The 18,366-nt window shown below is 39.4% G+C and overlaps 1 protein-coding gene and 1 long non-coding RNA gene across 3 annotated transcripts; both read left to right on the top strand.

The window, feature by feature from the left end:
- Positions 1–1,184: 1,184 nt before the first annotated feature.
- Positions 1,185–4,802, top strand: LOC147141639 (uncharacterized). Its single transcript, XR_015088021.1, has 3 exons — positions 1,185–1,207; positions 4,222–4,278; positions 4,724–4,802. It is a non-coding gene; the product is annotated as an uncharacterized LOC147141639 (long non-coding RNA).
- Positions 4,803–14,120: 9,318 nt separating this feature from the next.
- Positions 14,121–16,866, top strand: LOC147141638 (acidic mammalian chitinase-like). Of its 2 annotated transcripts, none has more exons than XM_086040325.1 (12): positions 14,121–14,145; positions 14,230–14,256; positions 14,383–14,587; positions 14,683–14,739; positions 14,837–15,002; positions 15,181–15,305; positions 15,401–15,524; positions 15,759–15,941; positions 16,022–16,138; positions 16,224–16,353; positions 16,490–16,528; positions 16,640–16,866. In XM_086040325.1, the coding sequence occupies exons 1-12, from the start codon at positions 14,121–14,123 to the stop codon at positions 16,864–16,866; spliced, it is 1,425 nt and encodes a 474-aa protein (XP_085896451.1). The 2 variants fall into 2 exon arrangements, with proteins under 2 accessions (XP_085896451.1, XP_085896452.1); XM_086040326.1 differs by having other exon boundaries at positions 16,490–16,572; positions 16,693–16,866.
- Positions 16,867–18,366: the final 1,500 nt, after the last annotated feature.

Genomic DNA, 18,366 nt, shown 5'->3' with positions numbered 1-18,366 from the left:
GATCGAACCCACGACCTCTGAACTGTGAGGCGGACGTGCTAACCAGTAGACCACCGTGCCGCCCTGTATAGTTTATTATTATTAAAAAAAATGTATGCCCTCTATGGACAATAACAGCTGTAGTATGCTGATAGCAAAGCTAACTATGTTGTATATATATGTATATATATATATGTATATATATGTATATATATATATGTATATATATATATGTATATATATATATGGATTTATATATATATATATATATACATATATATATGTATATATATACGTATATATATGTATATATGTATATATATATATACATATTTATATATATGTATATATATATATATATATATGTATATATATATATATATATATATATATATATATATATATATATATATAGATGATTGGAATATTTCATATGGCCTAATTAGAGCTTTGAATAAGTCGTAACAAAATGTTTTTTTTTTAATGTCCCTATTTTTGACAATGTCAGTTTTACATAAAATGCCCCATAAGAGGCCATTTGTCCCAAAATAACTCTGTTTATGAGGTGTTAGAACCAAGTCATTTCTGTTTTTTGTTTTTTAACTTACAACCACTCAAAATGATCAGGGGTACCTTAGCTATCAATACATATATAGTTTTTTTGTTATTTTTTTTAAATGCCATTAATGGACAACAAAAGTAACATAGTGTTATGACCGTAACTTGACATATGTCCTATATTGTATATCGTGTGTATATCAGAGTGGAAAATGTTATACACGGTAATTAGAACCTTGAAAATGTCAAAGTCACAACCCAACTATGAAAATATTTAAATCAACAGAATTGATTTGAATAAAACAACAAACAACTACTGAACAAACTAGCACAGTGTGACCCTCCAAATCTGCGCATGGCCACGTTGGTCTCCCGCTGCATGCCTTCCCGGTATTGTTCTCCAGCTTCCATGCATACGACGTGGCGGCGTCACACATGCAGTGTCCAAATCTTCAATCCGTATTTCGCCGGTTTGGAGGGCATGTACTGCTTGAATGAGCAGCGGCCCCGAAATGAAACAAGCTGCTCATCCACGCAAACGTCCCGGCCGAGGTTGAACATTTTTTGCAGCCGGCTGTTCCACTTTGACCAAAGCTCCGCAATTGGGGACATCTTCGAAGCATAGATCAACTTCTTCCTCCCTCCATAATCGAGCGCCGAGCTTCCTCGAGTGAGTAATACCTCGCCCTCGCTGAGTGTCAGTTCCGAGAAGTAACGTAAGATGAGCAGTCCAACATATATACTGACATGGAAATGATTTGATCCAATAGGAGGACAAAAAAAATTCAAACTCAAGAGTTGAGATTCAAACAACAAGAGCAATTTTCCCACACGTGAAGACTCTCGACCAATGAAAGTGTTGGATTTCAAATAACATTTGCACTGCAATGCAATGCGTCCAGCCAAAGCACTGCGATGCTCGCGAGCACGCGCGCACAATCACGCGCGTGCACGCATACGCGTGCACCTACCTGCACGCGCGCTTGCATTATATGCATGCATAACTCAAGGCGCGCAAGGAAAGCGTGCAAAAAATCGTGGGAAACGCGCATTGACGTGTAGCACGCGTGCACGCGCACGCACGTGTACTTTCAATGTGCGCGCGCGCGCACACACACACCTCCTCTGGCAATGTAAGCAATTTTTATGGATTTTTTTTTAACATGCAGCCATAGTGACTTCAATGAAGAGCCCATACTTGAACCAGGAAAATCATTAATTAGTCTCTAGTGCCACCTGGTGGTTTAGAGGCGTAAACTCACAAATGTATTTTTCCCCATGTAATTCAGACGCCTGTGAAGGGATTTATTCGGTTATCGCGGGAAATGCATTACAAAACATCAGGTTTACAGTGTATTGAAAATTTGTGTTTATAATGGGAGTCAATGTGCCAAAAAATTGACATTTGCGTGAATAAAGGGCTAAAAATGTGTACTCCCAAATGCAGTGGTGTAGAGATTACAGCTTGGTGCCATTTTGAACCTTGATGTATTTTAACATCCTGTGTGAAATTTCAGCTCCGTGGAGTGTTTCTTTCTATGCTTTTTCTTTGATGTTAACACATGAAAGACATCAAAGAGCCAAAAAAATGGCAGATACGTCAGGAGGGTTAAGGCTGTTTAGGAGGTACAATGGTGTACCTTTGAGGGCACTGCCCCAGTGACGAGCCATTGGACCCTCAAAGGTACACATTTTGCCAAACATGAGATTGGAGGAGAAAATATATTAAAAAAAATATTTATTAACATACGTTTTTCAAAAACAATTTTGTTTCAACTTCACAAGTATTTCAAACAACAACAACAACATTCACAAGGATTCACAATCTGGGGGGATGTCGTGTATATGCTGTCGGCATGGGAAGCCCTTTGAGACTTTCCTGTGATTAAGGGCTATATAAATAAATTTGACTTGACTTTGACTTGACATTCTGTCATCACCTAACTTAAAAAAAAATTGGAAAGGATTGAGTTGACTAGTATGGATCCAACACACCATTTATAGTCTATCAAATGTTTGGTAAAGGCCATGCAACGTTTGGTCTTTTCTTTCTTTTTTACGTTTTTCAGATTATTGCCCAATTTAGTTTCAATTTAAGACAAGTTAAAGTAACCAAAACCAGTAGGCAAATCCCAATTCTATGGGGATCCAGCCAGACTCATCTCCTTGATTCCTGGCCTAGGTGCAGCGCTTGCATTGACTGTAATGCTCTAGACTGCTACACTACCACAGAAACACCTCCCAAATGTATCATTTCTTTCCAACTGCAAATGGAGCCTAAGGTCCAAAATAGTGAATTGATCCGTTAAACCTGATTTGACCAAGGGCTACACTACAGCGACCTCTTGAGGTGCCACTTGCTACATCTGTAAACAGATTAATAACACATCACATCGAAGTTTAAGAAGCGTCAAAATGACGGCCCTTGTTGTTCTAGTGCTAAAAACCTGCCAGTGTGGGTGTCACCAGGCAGCTCTTTTGCACTCTAATCAAACTACTGCATTCTGTTATTTATTCCTGTTCCGTACGCTGGTGGAACAGTCAATAGCGCACACTTTAATTTGACGTGCAATGAATACTGCATGTAATGCATTGTTGTGTAACCTCATTATTTAGCCTTATCTGGTACTTATTTCATAACATAAAACTGCTCATGTATCCATAATTGTCCCCAATGGTAAACAGAGCAAATGTATTGATGTGGTCCCAGAAAATTGTGCGAACATGTCAAAGTTACCAAAGATATCCAGACCACAGAAAAGGGGAAAAAAAGAGGAGAAAAATTGGAAGAGTGTTTAAATTGTTGCTCCTTTTTGTTTGTGCGATTAAAAGTCAACAGCAAGTCCAGACTTGTCAAGTAACAAGGTAAATATACTTTGTTACCAAAATTTGGGTACTTTAGTGGAGCAGTTATTTTTCAGCCTACTTTGTACTCCTTACATTTTTACGCAAATATATGTACTTTCAAATCCTTACACACAAAGAAAGCCCTGTTCCTATTACATTTTGGATTGCATTAATTCCAGTTTATCATTGTTCAAAACACCAATTCGGGTAAATCACACTAGGATAGATCGAGTGATTTTGATTGTGGTTGGATGATAAATATAAACATATACCATTTCGACACTCTATTGGTTTGTACGCAATGCATTGCACCTGCGAGTGACACAAATTAAAAAAACTGTGAGAACTCGCCACACTCAAACTAGCGCAGACGTTTCACTTTGCCGGTAAGATGTTCGACTGTCTGTGTCCCAACCGAGTAGCAGCAATGTGGAGGTTCATTGCCAGAAAAGCCAGACAACCATCTCCTATCCCTGGTTGCACTTGGAGGAATTATTCTAAAATAACTCATTTCAAATGTGCTGCAAAGTATGCGAACCGAAGTGCCACCACCTAAAAGCTTTCAAAAAGCTTTTGCCCTCAAGCTTGAAAAAGCATAGGTAAGATGAAAGTTTATTATCAAGGGTGTCGAGGGTGTGAGACTTGGACTTCAGACAAATGTTATAATATGAGTGTAGGAGCCAATTTCTCAGTGATCCCTCGCTACTTCGCGCTTCAACTTTCGCGCCCTCAGTGCATTGCGTATTTTTCAGCACAGCCAAATCGGGAGCTATATTGCAGAAAGACACATTGTTTCAAAGATATGAGTTGACTCCGAGGCTTTGTACATACCCGCAGGCACTCATAAAAGGCGGTGACTGGTTCCCAGCGCAAGATCAACCATCAAGAGCACAAGTGGGTTTACTTTTTCCACACACTGTACTGTACGTGAGTTGATTCGGTGCACGCCATCGCAGCCTCTCGCTTCGTCTCGTCCACTATTCAAATGTGCCGTTGATTTAGTCAGAGTCAAGCTGGATACTTTCTCCTCCATTTTTTAAATGATGTGTTTGCTCTGATAAGGTTTTGTAAAAATCGGATAGTACAGTACATGAGCTCTGTTTATAATTCGTGAGCGCAGGTCCCGACCGGCCAGCGGCACGGACGACTTAAGACGTCGCCAAATAAAGTGTGAAAGTGTTTGTTACTTTTGTCTTAGGTTGCCTTAAAACAGTTTACCGTAACTACAATCCCACGTTACATTTTATCCAAAGGACTTTATTGATGTTGTTGTGCAAGGATAAAATTAATGCATGGTCCCCCCCGGCGGCCATGCTTCTTCTTCGTTTTTGAAATGAAGTAGGAGGAGAAGAAGAAGAAAAAGCAGGTGAAAAAGAATGAGGGAAGAAGAAGCGGCCGCTTTTACTGTCACTTTTCACGACGGCGACAAGCATTTTAAAGTGCAGGATTGGATAAATTACACTATGGCATTCTAGTTAAGGTAAGTCCATTTTATGATAAGAATTAAAACGTTAACGTAGTTTTTAGCGAACGTTCCGTCGTGCTCGTCAGGTGCCGCGGTCGGTAAAAGCTCAATTCTGATCACAGCCTGCAAGCTTGGTATTTATATTCTTCATTTAGCATTTTTATAGTTAAATTGATTGTTTAACAAGTATTTAGAAGTGTGGGAACCATGTTGGGGTTCGCAACAGTGTAACAGAGGCGCAAATCCCCCAAAATAAAACTGTACAATAAATATCATATAAAAAAATAATCCAAATCATACGTCCAACTCTACTTTGCGGGTTTCACTTATCGCGGCGGGTTCTGTACCCCCATTAACCGCGATGAATGAGGGATCACTGTATTTTGTTTGACAAAGTTCTCATTTGTTCTGTGTAAGAATTTCTGTTTAGTGTGCTCCCTCTAGAGGTGAGGAGGTCCTTTACCTTTAAAAGGAAGTACCCGGCCTAGCAGCAGGTGGTTTTTGGCTGGTAAGCACACAGTCTTTAGACCTTGACTTGACTTGATTTGACTAGACTTGACTAATTGGCTTGATTTGGAACACTATTGGAATTGTTTGACACTTGGCTGTTTTGTTTATTTTCAACTAGAGGTTTTTGACTTTTCTTTTCTTTAGTATTTTGATGGCATACAACAGCACATTTAAGTCAATGTATTCTAATCTCAACACTCATCTGGACATTCATCTTTTCAAGCGTCTGAAGTAATTTACCCAGCAAGGCTCAAGAGTGCTACACAAATAGGATCAAAACGTTGTAGTCACTACAATGAGTTTAATTGATTGCCATACAGTATGTAATACCTAGTAATGTATGTATGTAATTCACTATCTAACAGTACATTGTACATGTTTGCTATGGCTAGGTACTTAGCGAGACAAGCAACAGGCTGTGATTGAATGTTGCAAGCTCATTTGGTGGGCTGTGTGTGATATTTGAAATTGTATTTTAGCCAAATCTGAATTTGCGGTATACAGTAGATATCAATCAATCAATCCATCAATCAATCAATCAATCAATCATAGCAACAATACAACAACAAAGACAGTGAAAGCAATAAATTCAAAACACAAATTAATGATACTTATACACAATATTCACCAGAAAACAGCAGAAAAGTGTCAGTCTCACATCGGGTCAAAAGCCAAAGAATACAAATGTGACTTCAAACGAGTTTTAAAAATGCACAGAGAGGGGGCTTGCCTAAGATTTAATGGAAGATCATTCTGGAAGGAACGGCAACAGAAAAGGGCTGATCCCTCCGAGGCTCTGCTTAGTCCTCGGCACCTCCACTAGCGCCTGGTTCGCAGACCTGAGGCACCGTGAGGAATGTGTGTAGCGGTGGAGGAGCTCAGAAAGGTACGCTGGGGCGAGGCCATTCAAAGATTTGTAGACAAATAGAAGCATCTTAAAATGAACTCTAAAATGCACTGGGAGCCATGAAGGGAGGCCGGAATTGAGGTTATGTGCTCCGTCTTCTGAGCTCCAGTTAGGAGGTGAGCAGCAGCATTTTGGACCAACTGGAGACGCTTGAAGGAGGACTGGCTGACTCCAAAATAAAGTGCATTACAGTAATCTAGCCGAGATGTAACAAAGGCATGGATTACTGTTTCTAAGTGCTGTTGAGAAAGGAGGGGCTTTACCTTAGCCTAAGATGAAAGAAGCTGGATCTAACAACAGCACTGATTTGCCGGTCCAATTTAAGATGACTGTGCAATTTAAAACCGAAGATCGAGACTGTTGGCTTCAGATATGAAGCCAAGGGGCCTAGGTCAAAAGGGTGGGACTGAACACTGTAACTTCTGTTTTCTTTTGATTGAAATTTAATGACATCCAGGTTTTGATGTAGACAGGACAAACATGGTCTTAAGGAGAAAGCGTCTTTTTTGCTCAGCAGGACATAGATTTGACAGTCATCCGCATAGCAGTGGAAGGAAATATCGTGTTTTCGAAGGATGGAACCCAGGGGCAGCAAAAAACAATGACAACAGTAAGGGCCCCAAAACAGAACCCTGTGGAACACCATACGATAGAGGGGTAGAGCGGGACTCAGAGGAACCTAGGCTACCAGAATAAGTCCTGTCAGCCAAATAGGATCCAAACCACTCTAGAGCGCATCCACTAATGCCTACTTGGTGTTGCAAGCGAGTCAAAAGAATACCGTATCGAATGCTGCAGTCAAATCCAACAAGACATAACATAGTCTCCAGTGTCATTTGCCAAGAGGATGTCATTAAAAACACTTAACGGGGCTCTGTGTTATGCATCATCTTGAAACCTGACTGGAAAACCTCCATGCCATTATGTTCAAGAAAAATTTTAACTGTGAGATGCACGCTTTGTCCACTGCTCGCTCCCGGATGTCCTCCGCTGTGGCGCATTCGGGACTGCATTGACTCCTGCTTGCCACCGATCATCGCCTGTACCAAGCTTCGGCTGTGCTGTCGTCCACGCATCCTCGGACGCAGCTCGCTCCTTAAAGAGCTTCCCGGGGCCCGCCGATGGAAATACGTGCGCCTGCCAATGGGTGTGTGTGTGTGTGGGTGTGTGGGGGTGTGCGTGCGTGGGTGCGTGTGTGTGTGTGTGTGTGTGTGTGTGTGTGTGTGTGATTTATCTGTTTGTATAGACTAGAGTGTGTTTCAGTGGGCTGATGAAATCTTCACAAAACAGCATTGAGCAATGTGACTGAAATTGACCATAAAGAAGCCATAGTTAGTGGTTTGTTTGACATTGACTCCTTTGCATGTTGGAAATGATCTTTCTTGAATATAAAATGAAGACTAATTTTGTGCTTGTATCTCCAATATACTCAACCCCAATTCCATTGAAGTTGGGACGTTGTGTAAAATGTAAATAAAAATAGAATACAATGATTTAGAAATTGTGTTCAACCTATATATAATTGAATTCAGACACAATATTTAATTTTCAAAATGATAAAATTTGTTTATCGCAAATAATATTAACTTAAAATTTGATGGCTGCAATACGTTACAAAAAATTGGGACAGGTGGCAAAAAAGACAGAGTTGAGGGATGCTCATCAAACACCTGTTTGGAACATCCCACAGTGGAATATCCCACAGGTGAATAGGCTAACTGGGAGCTGGTGGGGCCATGATTGGGTATAAAAGGAGATCCCTGATCTGCTCAGTCATAAACAAGCAAAGATGGGGCGAGGTCCACCTCAACTGTGTGAGAAAATAGTATAAGGACAATGTTTCTTAACGTACAATTGCAATTAATTTAGGGATTTCATCATCTACGGTCCATTATATCATCAAAAGGTTGAGAGAAGTGATGGTGTAGTGGTACACATGCCTGAGTTGTGTGCAGGCAGCGTGGGATCGGTTTCCGCTCAGTGATGGTGTCTATGTGTGTACCCTGCGACTGGCTGACGACCAGTTCGGGGTGTAGTCTGCCTTTCGCCTATTGTCGGCTGGGATAGGCTCCAGCACCTCCCCGCGACCCTGTACAGGATAAATGGCTTGGAAGATGACATGACAGGTTGAGAGAATCCGGTGAAATCACTTCATATAAGCGGCACTGCATCAAAAACCGACATCAATGTGTAAAGGATATCACCACATGAGCTCAGGAACACTTCAGAAAACCAATGTCAGTAAATACAGTTCAGCGCTACATCCATCCATGACTTCAACTTAAAACTACTATGCAAAGCAAAAGCCACTTATAAACAAGACCCAGATTCACCGCTGGCTTCTCTGGGCCCGAGCTCATCTAAGATGGACTGATGAAAAGTGTTCTGTGGTCTGACGACTGACGAGTCCACATTTCAAATTGTTTTTAAAAATTGTCAACCTCGTGTCCTCCAGGCCAAAGAGGAAAAGAACCATCTGGACTGTTGTGGACACAAAGTTCAAAAGCCAGCACAATCCAAGCAACGTCTTTATCATGGACGGCCCTGCTCATTTCAACCAGACAATGCCAAACCAGATTCTGCATGTGTTACAACGGAGTGAATTCGTAGTAAAAGAGTAGACTGGACAGCCTGCAGTCCAGACCTGTCTCCCATTGAAAAAAATGCGTGGCGCATTATAAAGCGTAAAACATGACAACGGAGACCCCAGACTGTTGCACAGCTAAAGCTGTACATCAAGTAAGAATAGAAACAAATTCCACCTACAAAACCTCAACAATTAGTGACCTCGGTTCCCTGTATATATATTATGTAGATTCACAATTTTATTAGCTCCAACTCATATATACATATAGATGGGCATTGCATCCCAGGGTCGGATGGATGGACGCTCATTTTGGGGAAGGGGGATGAGGAGTTTTGACTCATTCACTCCTTAAGACATATTCATGTCTTTTCACAGTCCAGCCATTCAATCCTAGGAATTTATTTATATATTTTTATATTTTTTTCAAACGTTAGCGTAAAAGAGAGTCTAAAAATGTCTGGTATTGAATTATAAAGGACAGACTAAGCAAGGCCAAAAGTGGGGTTTTGTCCGTCCCTTAACCGTTTCACGTACCAACTGACTGTTGTTGTATTGGGTTCTTTTAAAAAGAAAGACCACTGTTCTCCTCTGCGATACCATGGCGCCTTTAACTGCCTGCAACAACTCTGCAATGTGCGTTCCCTGCAGTAACATTGTACTCACAAACATAGTCTGCCCTCTAGAGGTTCAACACATGTTGTACCTTGGATTATCTCATTTAAATTCTTTCTGTTTAATTCGAGTTGTTCTGTAAATTCATTTTCAACAGTCTTTGTCGATAGCCATCTCTCCAAGAAAGGTGTGGTCAGAGTCACATTCTGTAGATTAATCTGTGATGTCATTGATGGTACCAGCTGACCGGCATTTTTAGGCCTTAAAAAATGTCCTTTTCTTTTACGGCATTCTGCATCTTTAGCAGGGCAGCCTATCCAATGGTGGTTTGCAGAGCTGGGCAGTCTGTCCCGGAAGACGGCATTCTTTAAACAGTTGGACTCTGTAATAAATCCTTTTTTTTTTATGGTCATACAAAAAAACTAGAATAAGCAAAAACTATCTTTGCAAATCAGAGAACACTGGGGGACTGGCACTTCCTAACTTTTTACTATATCACTGGGCTTCAGCAATCAAAACATTCACTTTCTGGTTAAATACTTTGACCTAGTGCTGTCCGATTTTGCCTAACAAAAAAATCCTGATTATTTTCTCTCAAACACGATTTACGATTACGATTACGATTTCTTTGTAAAATAAAAAATAATGAAAAATGAAGTATTTTGAATGTCTTTTATTTAAACTTAATTTTTCTTTCTTTGAACTCCAAATGCCAGTCAACTTAACTTAATACACACAGAACAATCCATTGGGATTAACAGCATTTTACTTACACAATAGATTTCAGATCTGTTCTTAATCAAACCAATAATGAAAGAAGAAAGTGCATATACCATCTGAAACGAAATCATCAACATGAGAGAAGGTAAACAGTCAAGTCTGTAAACCAAACAGTCTGTCAGCAAGTCATTTTGCCATCCAGCTAGTGACTAGCCTTCCACCTTTCTTCCTGGTCTTACTTAAACATAAATCAATGATTAGTGCAAAACTGTCACTCAATAACACAATGCACTGTCAAGCTTAAGTACAGATGCATAGTCATGACCAGAGGTCCGTTGTAGAGGAGAAAAAAAGGGACACCCTTCAGACGTTGAGTTACTTGCTCACGGGTTGTATTGTACATGCGGGGCACACACGACACTACAGATCTATATTTGCCCGATTTATTAACTAAATGCTCACTTGCCTGAGCAAATAGCAGAATCGCCAGTAGCCATGGATGTTGTTGTTTTTGTTGTTGTTTCGGACTGCGCGCTCGTGGGAGGAAGCGGAAATGCAGAGGAAACTACGGTGGCTTGGATACACCAAAAATATAAAAATCAAACGTGCCGATTTGAACGTTTTTAAAATCGTTTTATCCAGAAAATTCGGTTACGGTTCAAAATCGCTTAATCGAGCAGCCCTACTTTGACCCCCACCATCACGGAAGGGGTACTTGATTTGTTTTCTCAGTTACAGCAGAAATTTGGATTGGGGAGTATTAGTTTAACAAATTAGAGATTATATACGTACACATTTGAAAGACTTAACGATTAAAACCAAATCATCGATAGATGATTGTCTGAAATTGCAACCGAATGAGCCAAAATTAATAATGTGTGTTCATACTGTTGTTTTGTCTTTGTATTACCCCAATTAATTTACACAAATGCAAATGGGGGAAAGAACTTGGTGAATATATCCCAAATGATTTATGGGCCAAGACACTCGAAAATATTAATATAATTAATTCGAGGCTTTGTTTTATTCAATTTAAGATTATATACATGCTTCATTTTACAAAAGACAGATTACCGGTAGGTTAGTATTCATCCCTTCATACCTGTCCCACATGTGACAAATGCAGGGTTTCTGTTGTAACCCATCTTCATAGTGTTATAACTTGTCCAAAGATCCATAATTTCTGGCCTGGTGTATGTCAAATCATGTCTGACGTCATGGGGATTGGGATTGAATGGGATCCTCTACTCATCCTAGTCCTTGGGATCTCTGAGGCTTTTAAAACTTTGAGCAAACCCCAACAATGCTTTGTCTCATATGGGCTCATAATACAATAGCAAAGGAACAAATTCTTCTATAATGGAAAAGTACAAGGGTACCAATGTTGAATATGTGGCTGGAAGGCCTAACTGATACACTGCATCTAGATAGGGTAAGACATATTGTGAATGGCAGATTCCAACAATTTGAGACAATATGGCAACCCCTTATGTTATATCTTGATAATACAAGTGCTGTTTGACGGTCATGTGAATGTACAGATTCTAGACAATTGATTGTTCTTCTTTTCCGTGTCAGGGTGGGTTTTGTGTTTGACTCAGTTTAATTGTTTGGCTGTTTTTGTTTGTTTGTTTGTTGTTTTGTTCTGTTCTGCTTTTGCTTACTTTGCTGTGTGAGTACTGCTATCGTTAATCATATGTCTTATGTGTATTGAAAGTATGTACAGTACATATTGAAAATTTCAATAAAAAAGACGTGGGGGAAAAAACAATTCATAGTCATTATTTATGAAGTATATTTTGATGATAAATAAATTCAGGAGGGGGAAAATACCAAATTAAATTTAGCAAGTAAGCATCTTAAAATGTCAACAGTGTAAATTGTTTACAGTGACACAGAATACCGTGCAGTACATGTTGTTAGCGTGACAAGTAAAAAACCTTTTCACGTCACAAGATGCCACACAAGACGTACACAAAGTGACTTACATAACAATATTATCTATTGTAAGGATTAATAATTTATTTATGTTCCAATCCGTTATCATTGGTGGCGCGCCATTCATTAATGCAATGGACTATTAACTCCTTTTTATGCCATTTCACCACCACAGAATTGATAAGGGGCAACAGTGACTGTCAGGACTTGACATTCTTTATACAGAATGAAATGTGAAATTGATTGGCACTATAGTCTGTTTCACGAGCTTCGACCTCACAAAGTACCCTAAAGCAAGGCACCAAAATTACCTGCACACTCAACGTCTCTGCCTATCTTCTGAGAATCCTGTAACCTCATAAAACTTAACTCGTAAACTTATTGAGCATCTAAAGTATGAACTCAATTGCATTTCAGTTTTTGTGTAGCATTTCTTGTGACGCTGTCCGGTGCAAAATTGTATCAATGATGAATGAAAAGGACAAATCTGAAATGGACAAACGATATGGTAAAGCCATACATGCTGCAGACTGCAGCAGTACAATACGGCAGATAGTAAAAGAACATTACATCTTTTTTTTTCTCCGCTTTATTTCAAACATATAACAAAATAATAAATAAAATGAAAAACAAAAAAATGAAGTGTCATTTAAAGTGCATAAAAAAGACAGACATACATTACATGTTCAAAAAGGAGTAGGAAGAAGTATATGTATACTTTTATCTCCATTTCATCAACAAGATATTTTCGATATAGATTATATATTCCAATTTTCCGTTAATTCTATAACAAGAAATAGTATTATATATAATAGAAACTACAGGGAATACACTTCCATATCCACTACTGATTACTATACTGTATTAATAAATGCTGTTAAGCGTAGTTCACTATTCGATTATACAAGATTCTGTTAATACGGATTGGTACACCTATTATTAGAAATAAGGGCAAATGGGTTTACATAATGGCACAAGAACAATAGTAATTGCAATAATAATAACAATAATAGTAATAATGATAATATAACCAGACAGTAATGACCATAATATAACCATCTTGTTTAATTGAAAGAAAAGACAAATCAAGATAGTACTGAATTACATAACATAGAGAATAATATGCTTTTTGTAGTCTCCTGCGCCCAACATAATGTTCGTACTAATATGATGAATTGTCATATTGACCTATAATAAATATACATGTATTTACTGCCTTATACTGCCTTAATACAACATACTGGTTTGTCCAGTTGACCTCACATCAAACATTAAGGATTATCCAGATTATTTGTCAGATCAGGTCATGTTATTAGCCGTAACGACGATGTGGGTGAGCAACAACACCGTTTATCTCACCGCCTTTGATGATTTGAGAGGACTGATATCACCTCCACTGTATATAAGAGCAGCTACAGAACTAATGAACTTTGGGTTCTTCTGCTATCCCAAGGTAAGTTTGCAATGGGAATTTAAATACTACCCTTAGTTTCCATTGAGGTTGAGACAAACTAGTTACGAAATTAGAAATTAATTACCAACATTCCTGGAAAGGAGTCATGAAATATTGCCCGTTCAGGAAATTAAAATTTGAATTTGTTTGCAAATGTAAATATTTTTACATGGATAAATGGACTCTATGCATGCGGCATTTCTGTGTTCAGTGTTATGTTAACTTCTGGTCATCATGTAAAACGCATAGTTACAACATGTCAAACGTTAAAATTAAAAATCAAATGTGCCAGTTCGGACTCGACAAGCAGAAAACTACTGAATATACTTGTTACACACCAAATTAGATGATTTAAAATGAAATTTAAATTATAAAGTTATTTTTCACATTTTAACAGCAGAAACTGTATATCATTTGACCTTTGCACCAGAAATGCTTAAAGCATTGCTGTGCATAATTAAAGGAAGAAGTATTCATTAAAAAAATATGTCTAAGAGGATTGCTTGTGTGTTGTAAACAGTAAATTCACAGCTTTGGGGTCAAGATGACGAAGTTCACCATTCTAGCTGGTAAACACTCATCATAATGCACCACACTGATGCTTCAATAATGATTGTACTGTCATTTAGTAATTTATTTGATCTTTTCTTCAGGGCTGTGCCTGTTGATGTGCCAACTGGGTAATTTTGATTTCATTAAAAACTGCTTCTTTGATGTTACCATACAAAATGAATGCACTAGAGGAAAGTAAATCTGAAAAACAAATGAACTTTTCCTAAAAAAAAATTGTCCCTCTCAATCACCAGCAACTGCCTCCCAGATGGTGTGTTACTTCACCAACTGGTCCCAGTACAGGCCCGGGTCTGGAAAATACACGCCCCAAAACGTAGAGCCATTTCTGTGCACCCATCTGATTTATGCTTTCTCCATCATCAACAACAAAAATGAGCTGGTTACTTATGAGTGGAACGATGAGACCCTTTACAAAACCTTCAATGGTCTGAAGAGCAAGTATGGCTATGTTGTACACAGTAAATACTGTTTAATAAATTTCTCTTAAGATACATGTCTGCAGTAGATTTGATTGTAAAATGTTTGTTTTAAAGGAACCCTAGTCTGAAAACCTTACTTGCCGTTGGAGGATGGAACTTTGGCTCACCTCAGTAAGTCCTTCTGCTTTTATTCGACCACCTCTATTTGGCAGGCAGATAGACAGACAAATAAACTTTTACAGATAAATAAACTTTTACATCTGTTCAGGTTCTCCATCATGGTGTCCACTCCAGCCAACCGTCAGAAATTCATTCAATCTTCAATAAAGTTTCTGAGGACTCATGGATTTGATGGATTGGATTTGGACTGGGAGTACCCCGGATCTCGTGGAAGCCCCCCAGAAGACAAGAAGAGGTTTACTTTACTCTGCAAGGTGATACACTATCTATCTATCTATCTATCTATCTATCTATCTATATATATATATATATATATATATATATATATATATATATATATATATATATATATATATATATATATATATATTTTTTTTTTTTTTTTTTAACGTTTATGACACAAAATATAATGAAACATGTATGCATTAAAAGGAACTTGTTGAAGCCTATGCAGCTGAAGCAAAGACCACTGGCAAATCTCAACTCATGTTGACTGCTGCAGTGTCTGCAGGAAAGGGAACGATCGATGCAGGTTATGAGATTGCTCAGATCGCGAAGTACGTCAATATTTTTTTCAACTCAATCTGTGTCTGCAAGACATCACATGATATCTCAATGCAGTATTTTTTTTTGCTGTATCTATGCCCTTTAGGTATCTGGACTTCATCAATGTGATGACATATGATTTCCATGGAACTTGGGAGCGATTCACAGGGCACAACAGCCCTCTTTACCGTGGATCACATGACAGTGGAGACCTAATCTACTTTAACACCGTAAGTTGTGGCACTATCTGAAGATCTTACTTTACTCTAATAAGAGTATGTAGGAGTCAGTAAAGGTTATTTTTTCAAATTTATCCCAGTTCTTACAGAATTTGTCATTCTACTACCCTGTTACGTCTGACAGCCCTGATAAGTCATAATGGTCCCATTTGGGTTATTACATGTCAAGTTTTAAGGCAGGTTTAATACAATCATGGGAAAATATTTTGGCTATTTCTGTCTCAGGACTATGCTATGAAGTATTGGCGAGATCAAGGTACCCCGGTGGAAAAACTGAGGATGGGTTTTGCTGCCTATGGTCGTACTTTCCGTCTGGCATCAGCAAACACTGGAGTTGGAGCTCCAGCTAGTGGTGCTGCATCAGCTGGTCCTTTCACCCGCGAAGCTGGATTCTGGTCCTACTATGAGGTAAAATAAAACCTGATCAGTACAAATGTGAGTGCAGAAGTGGCCCTTGAGACATTGAAATGTTTTTCTCCCCACTTTAGATCTGTAACTTCCTAAAGGGGGCCACTGTTCAGTGGATTGATGACCAGAAGGTTCCATATGCCAGCAAGAATAATGAGTGGGTTGGATTTGATAACCAGAAAAGCTATGAGATTAAGGTTGGTGAAGCATTGCAGCACACAAATGGGGTACCCAATATTTTACATTGTTAATAACTTCTTGTCCAACTTGTTCAATCCAAAGGTCCAATACTTGAAGGACATGAAGTTTGGCGGTGCCTTTGTGTGGGCGTTGGATCTGGATGATTTCAAAGGAGAGTTCTGTGGACAGGGCGTCCATCCCTTGCTGGCCCATCTGCGAAAACTTATTGATGGTATATTTTTCAAAGCCAAGAAATAATCGTTTAGGACTTTTAAATGTCATATTCCTTAGCCTAATGAATTCTAGCAGCATGATTTTTGCTATGATTGAAATTCAATTACGATGCTTGTTCTTTCCACCTTTTACAGAAATACCACCAATGCCATCAACCACAACAGAGAAACCTAGTGTAACAACCACAAGACCAATCATTCCCACAACCTCCAAACCTGTTACTACCACTGCGGCAACAGCCTCAAGTACAACTCGCAAACCTGTTACTACTACTGTCGCAACAGCCTCATCTACAACCCGAAAACCTAGTGGCACCACCACTGCTCCATCTACCAAGACCACACTTCCCATCCCAGGACGTGGCTTCTGCAAAGATAAGCCTGATGGCACATACGCCAACCCAGACGACAAAAACAGTTTTTATGTGTGCGCAGGGGGCAGAACCTACCTAAGGAAGTGTGGTGTTGGCACTGTCTTTGATGACGGCTGCAAATGCTGTATATGGCCCTAACAGTTAACAAATGTCTTTTGTCAGATCTGCGTGTTCAGTCTAAATATATATATTTTTTGTGCAAAGATTGTAAAACAGCTCGAACAGCAGTAGGTTGTAGTTTTATTGTGCAGAGGTAAACATTGAAATGGCTGAAAAGTATTAAAAAACAATAAGTAAGCGAATAAATCTGTGTGTGGGGGGGGCACGTGTGTGGGTGTGTGTGTGTGTGTGTGTTTTATCTGTTTGTATGGAGTTTGAGTTTCAGTGGGTCTGATGAAATGTAAAACAGCTTTGAGCAAAGCAAATTGAATAAAGAAGCCATATTTAGTGGTTTGTCTGACATTTGAATCCTTTGCATGTTGGAGATGATCTTAACTTGAATATAAATGAGGAATAATTTTTGTGCACAATTGCCAACATACACAACCCCAATTCCATTGAAGTTGGGACGTTGTGTAAAATGCAGAGCTGGGCATCGCCTAATCACCACCGCATTCCGTCCTACATATTTAATCGACCACGTGGTCCCGGTCCATCCCTCGTTGGCGACAGCCAATCGGCGTTGAGTAGACATGCTGCCAAACAAAGAAAAAGTATCAAACAAAAACAACAGACACACACACGCACAGCGTGGTGATCGGTGCAATAAGAATAATATGGGGCACATGTCATTGCGTCTGTGGGAACGCAAGGTACACAACACTCTTTTATTTGTATTTTTTTCCCTTCCTCAGTCACGTGTAAGGAGTGCGGCACCTACGTGTGACTTGGTACAGGTTAAGTAAGTACGTTCTTGACGTCAAGCAAATAGTCATTCACTTAGAATTTTGTGGCTGCAGTACGTTCCAAAAAAGGCGTGAAAGTGGCAAAAACGACTCTTCAAACACCTGTTTGTAACACCCCAATGGTGAACAGGCTAACTGGGAGCTGGTGGGGCCATGATTGGGTATAAAAGGAGATTCCCTGTATTGCTCGGTCATTAACAAGCAAACTGTGTGAGAAAATAGTCTAGTTGAAGGACTATGTTCCTCAACGTAAGATTGCAAGGAATTAAGGGATCATCATCTATGGTCCATAATGTCATCAAAAGGTTCCGAGAATCTGGAGAAATCACTGCATGTAAGCGGCAAGACCGAAAACCGACATTGAATGCCCGTAACTTCCATTCCCTCATGTGGTACAGCATCAAAAACCGACATCAATGTATAAACGATATCACCACATGGGCTCAAGAACACTTCAGAAAACCAATGTCATTAAATAGAGTTCGGCGCTTCATCCCTAAGTGCAATTTAAAACTCTACTATGCAAAGCAAAAGCCATTTATCAACAACACCTAGATTCGTCGCTGGCTTCTCTGGGCCCAAGCTCATCTAAAATGGACTGAGGCAAAGTGGAAAAGTGTTCTCTGGTCTGACGAGTACACGTTTCGTATTCATCATCATCTACCGCTTATCCGGGGTCAGGTCGCAGAGACAGCAGCTTCAGCAGGGAAGCCCAGACTTCCCTCTCCCCAGC

This window comes from Filicampus tigris, chromosome 9 (genome assembly GCF_054856515.1).
Source record: "Filicampus tigris isolate MCC_2025a chromosome 9, RoL_Ftig_1.0, whole genome shotgun sequence".
NCBI lineage: Eukaryota > Metazoa > Chordata > Actinopteri > Syngnathiformes > Syngnathidae > Filicampus > Filicampus tigris.
Note: the sequence above shows the minus strand (reverse complement) of the source record. Positions and strands in the feature narration are given on the sequence as shown.

Excerpts from the sequence above, each read along its gene's own strand:
- LOC147141638 (XM_086040325.1), top strand. The coding sequence starts at position 14,121 with ATGACGAAGTTCACCATTCTAGCTG. Across the intron at positions 14,257-14,382 it reads CCTGTTGATGTGCCAACTGG|CAACTGCCTCCCAGATGGTG; the intron begins GTAATTTTGATT and ends CTCAATCACCAG. Across the intron at positions 14,740-14,836 it reads TGGAACTTTGGCTCACCTCA|GTTCTCCATCATGGTGTCCA; the intron begins GTAAGTCCTTCT and ends ACATCTGTTCAG.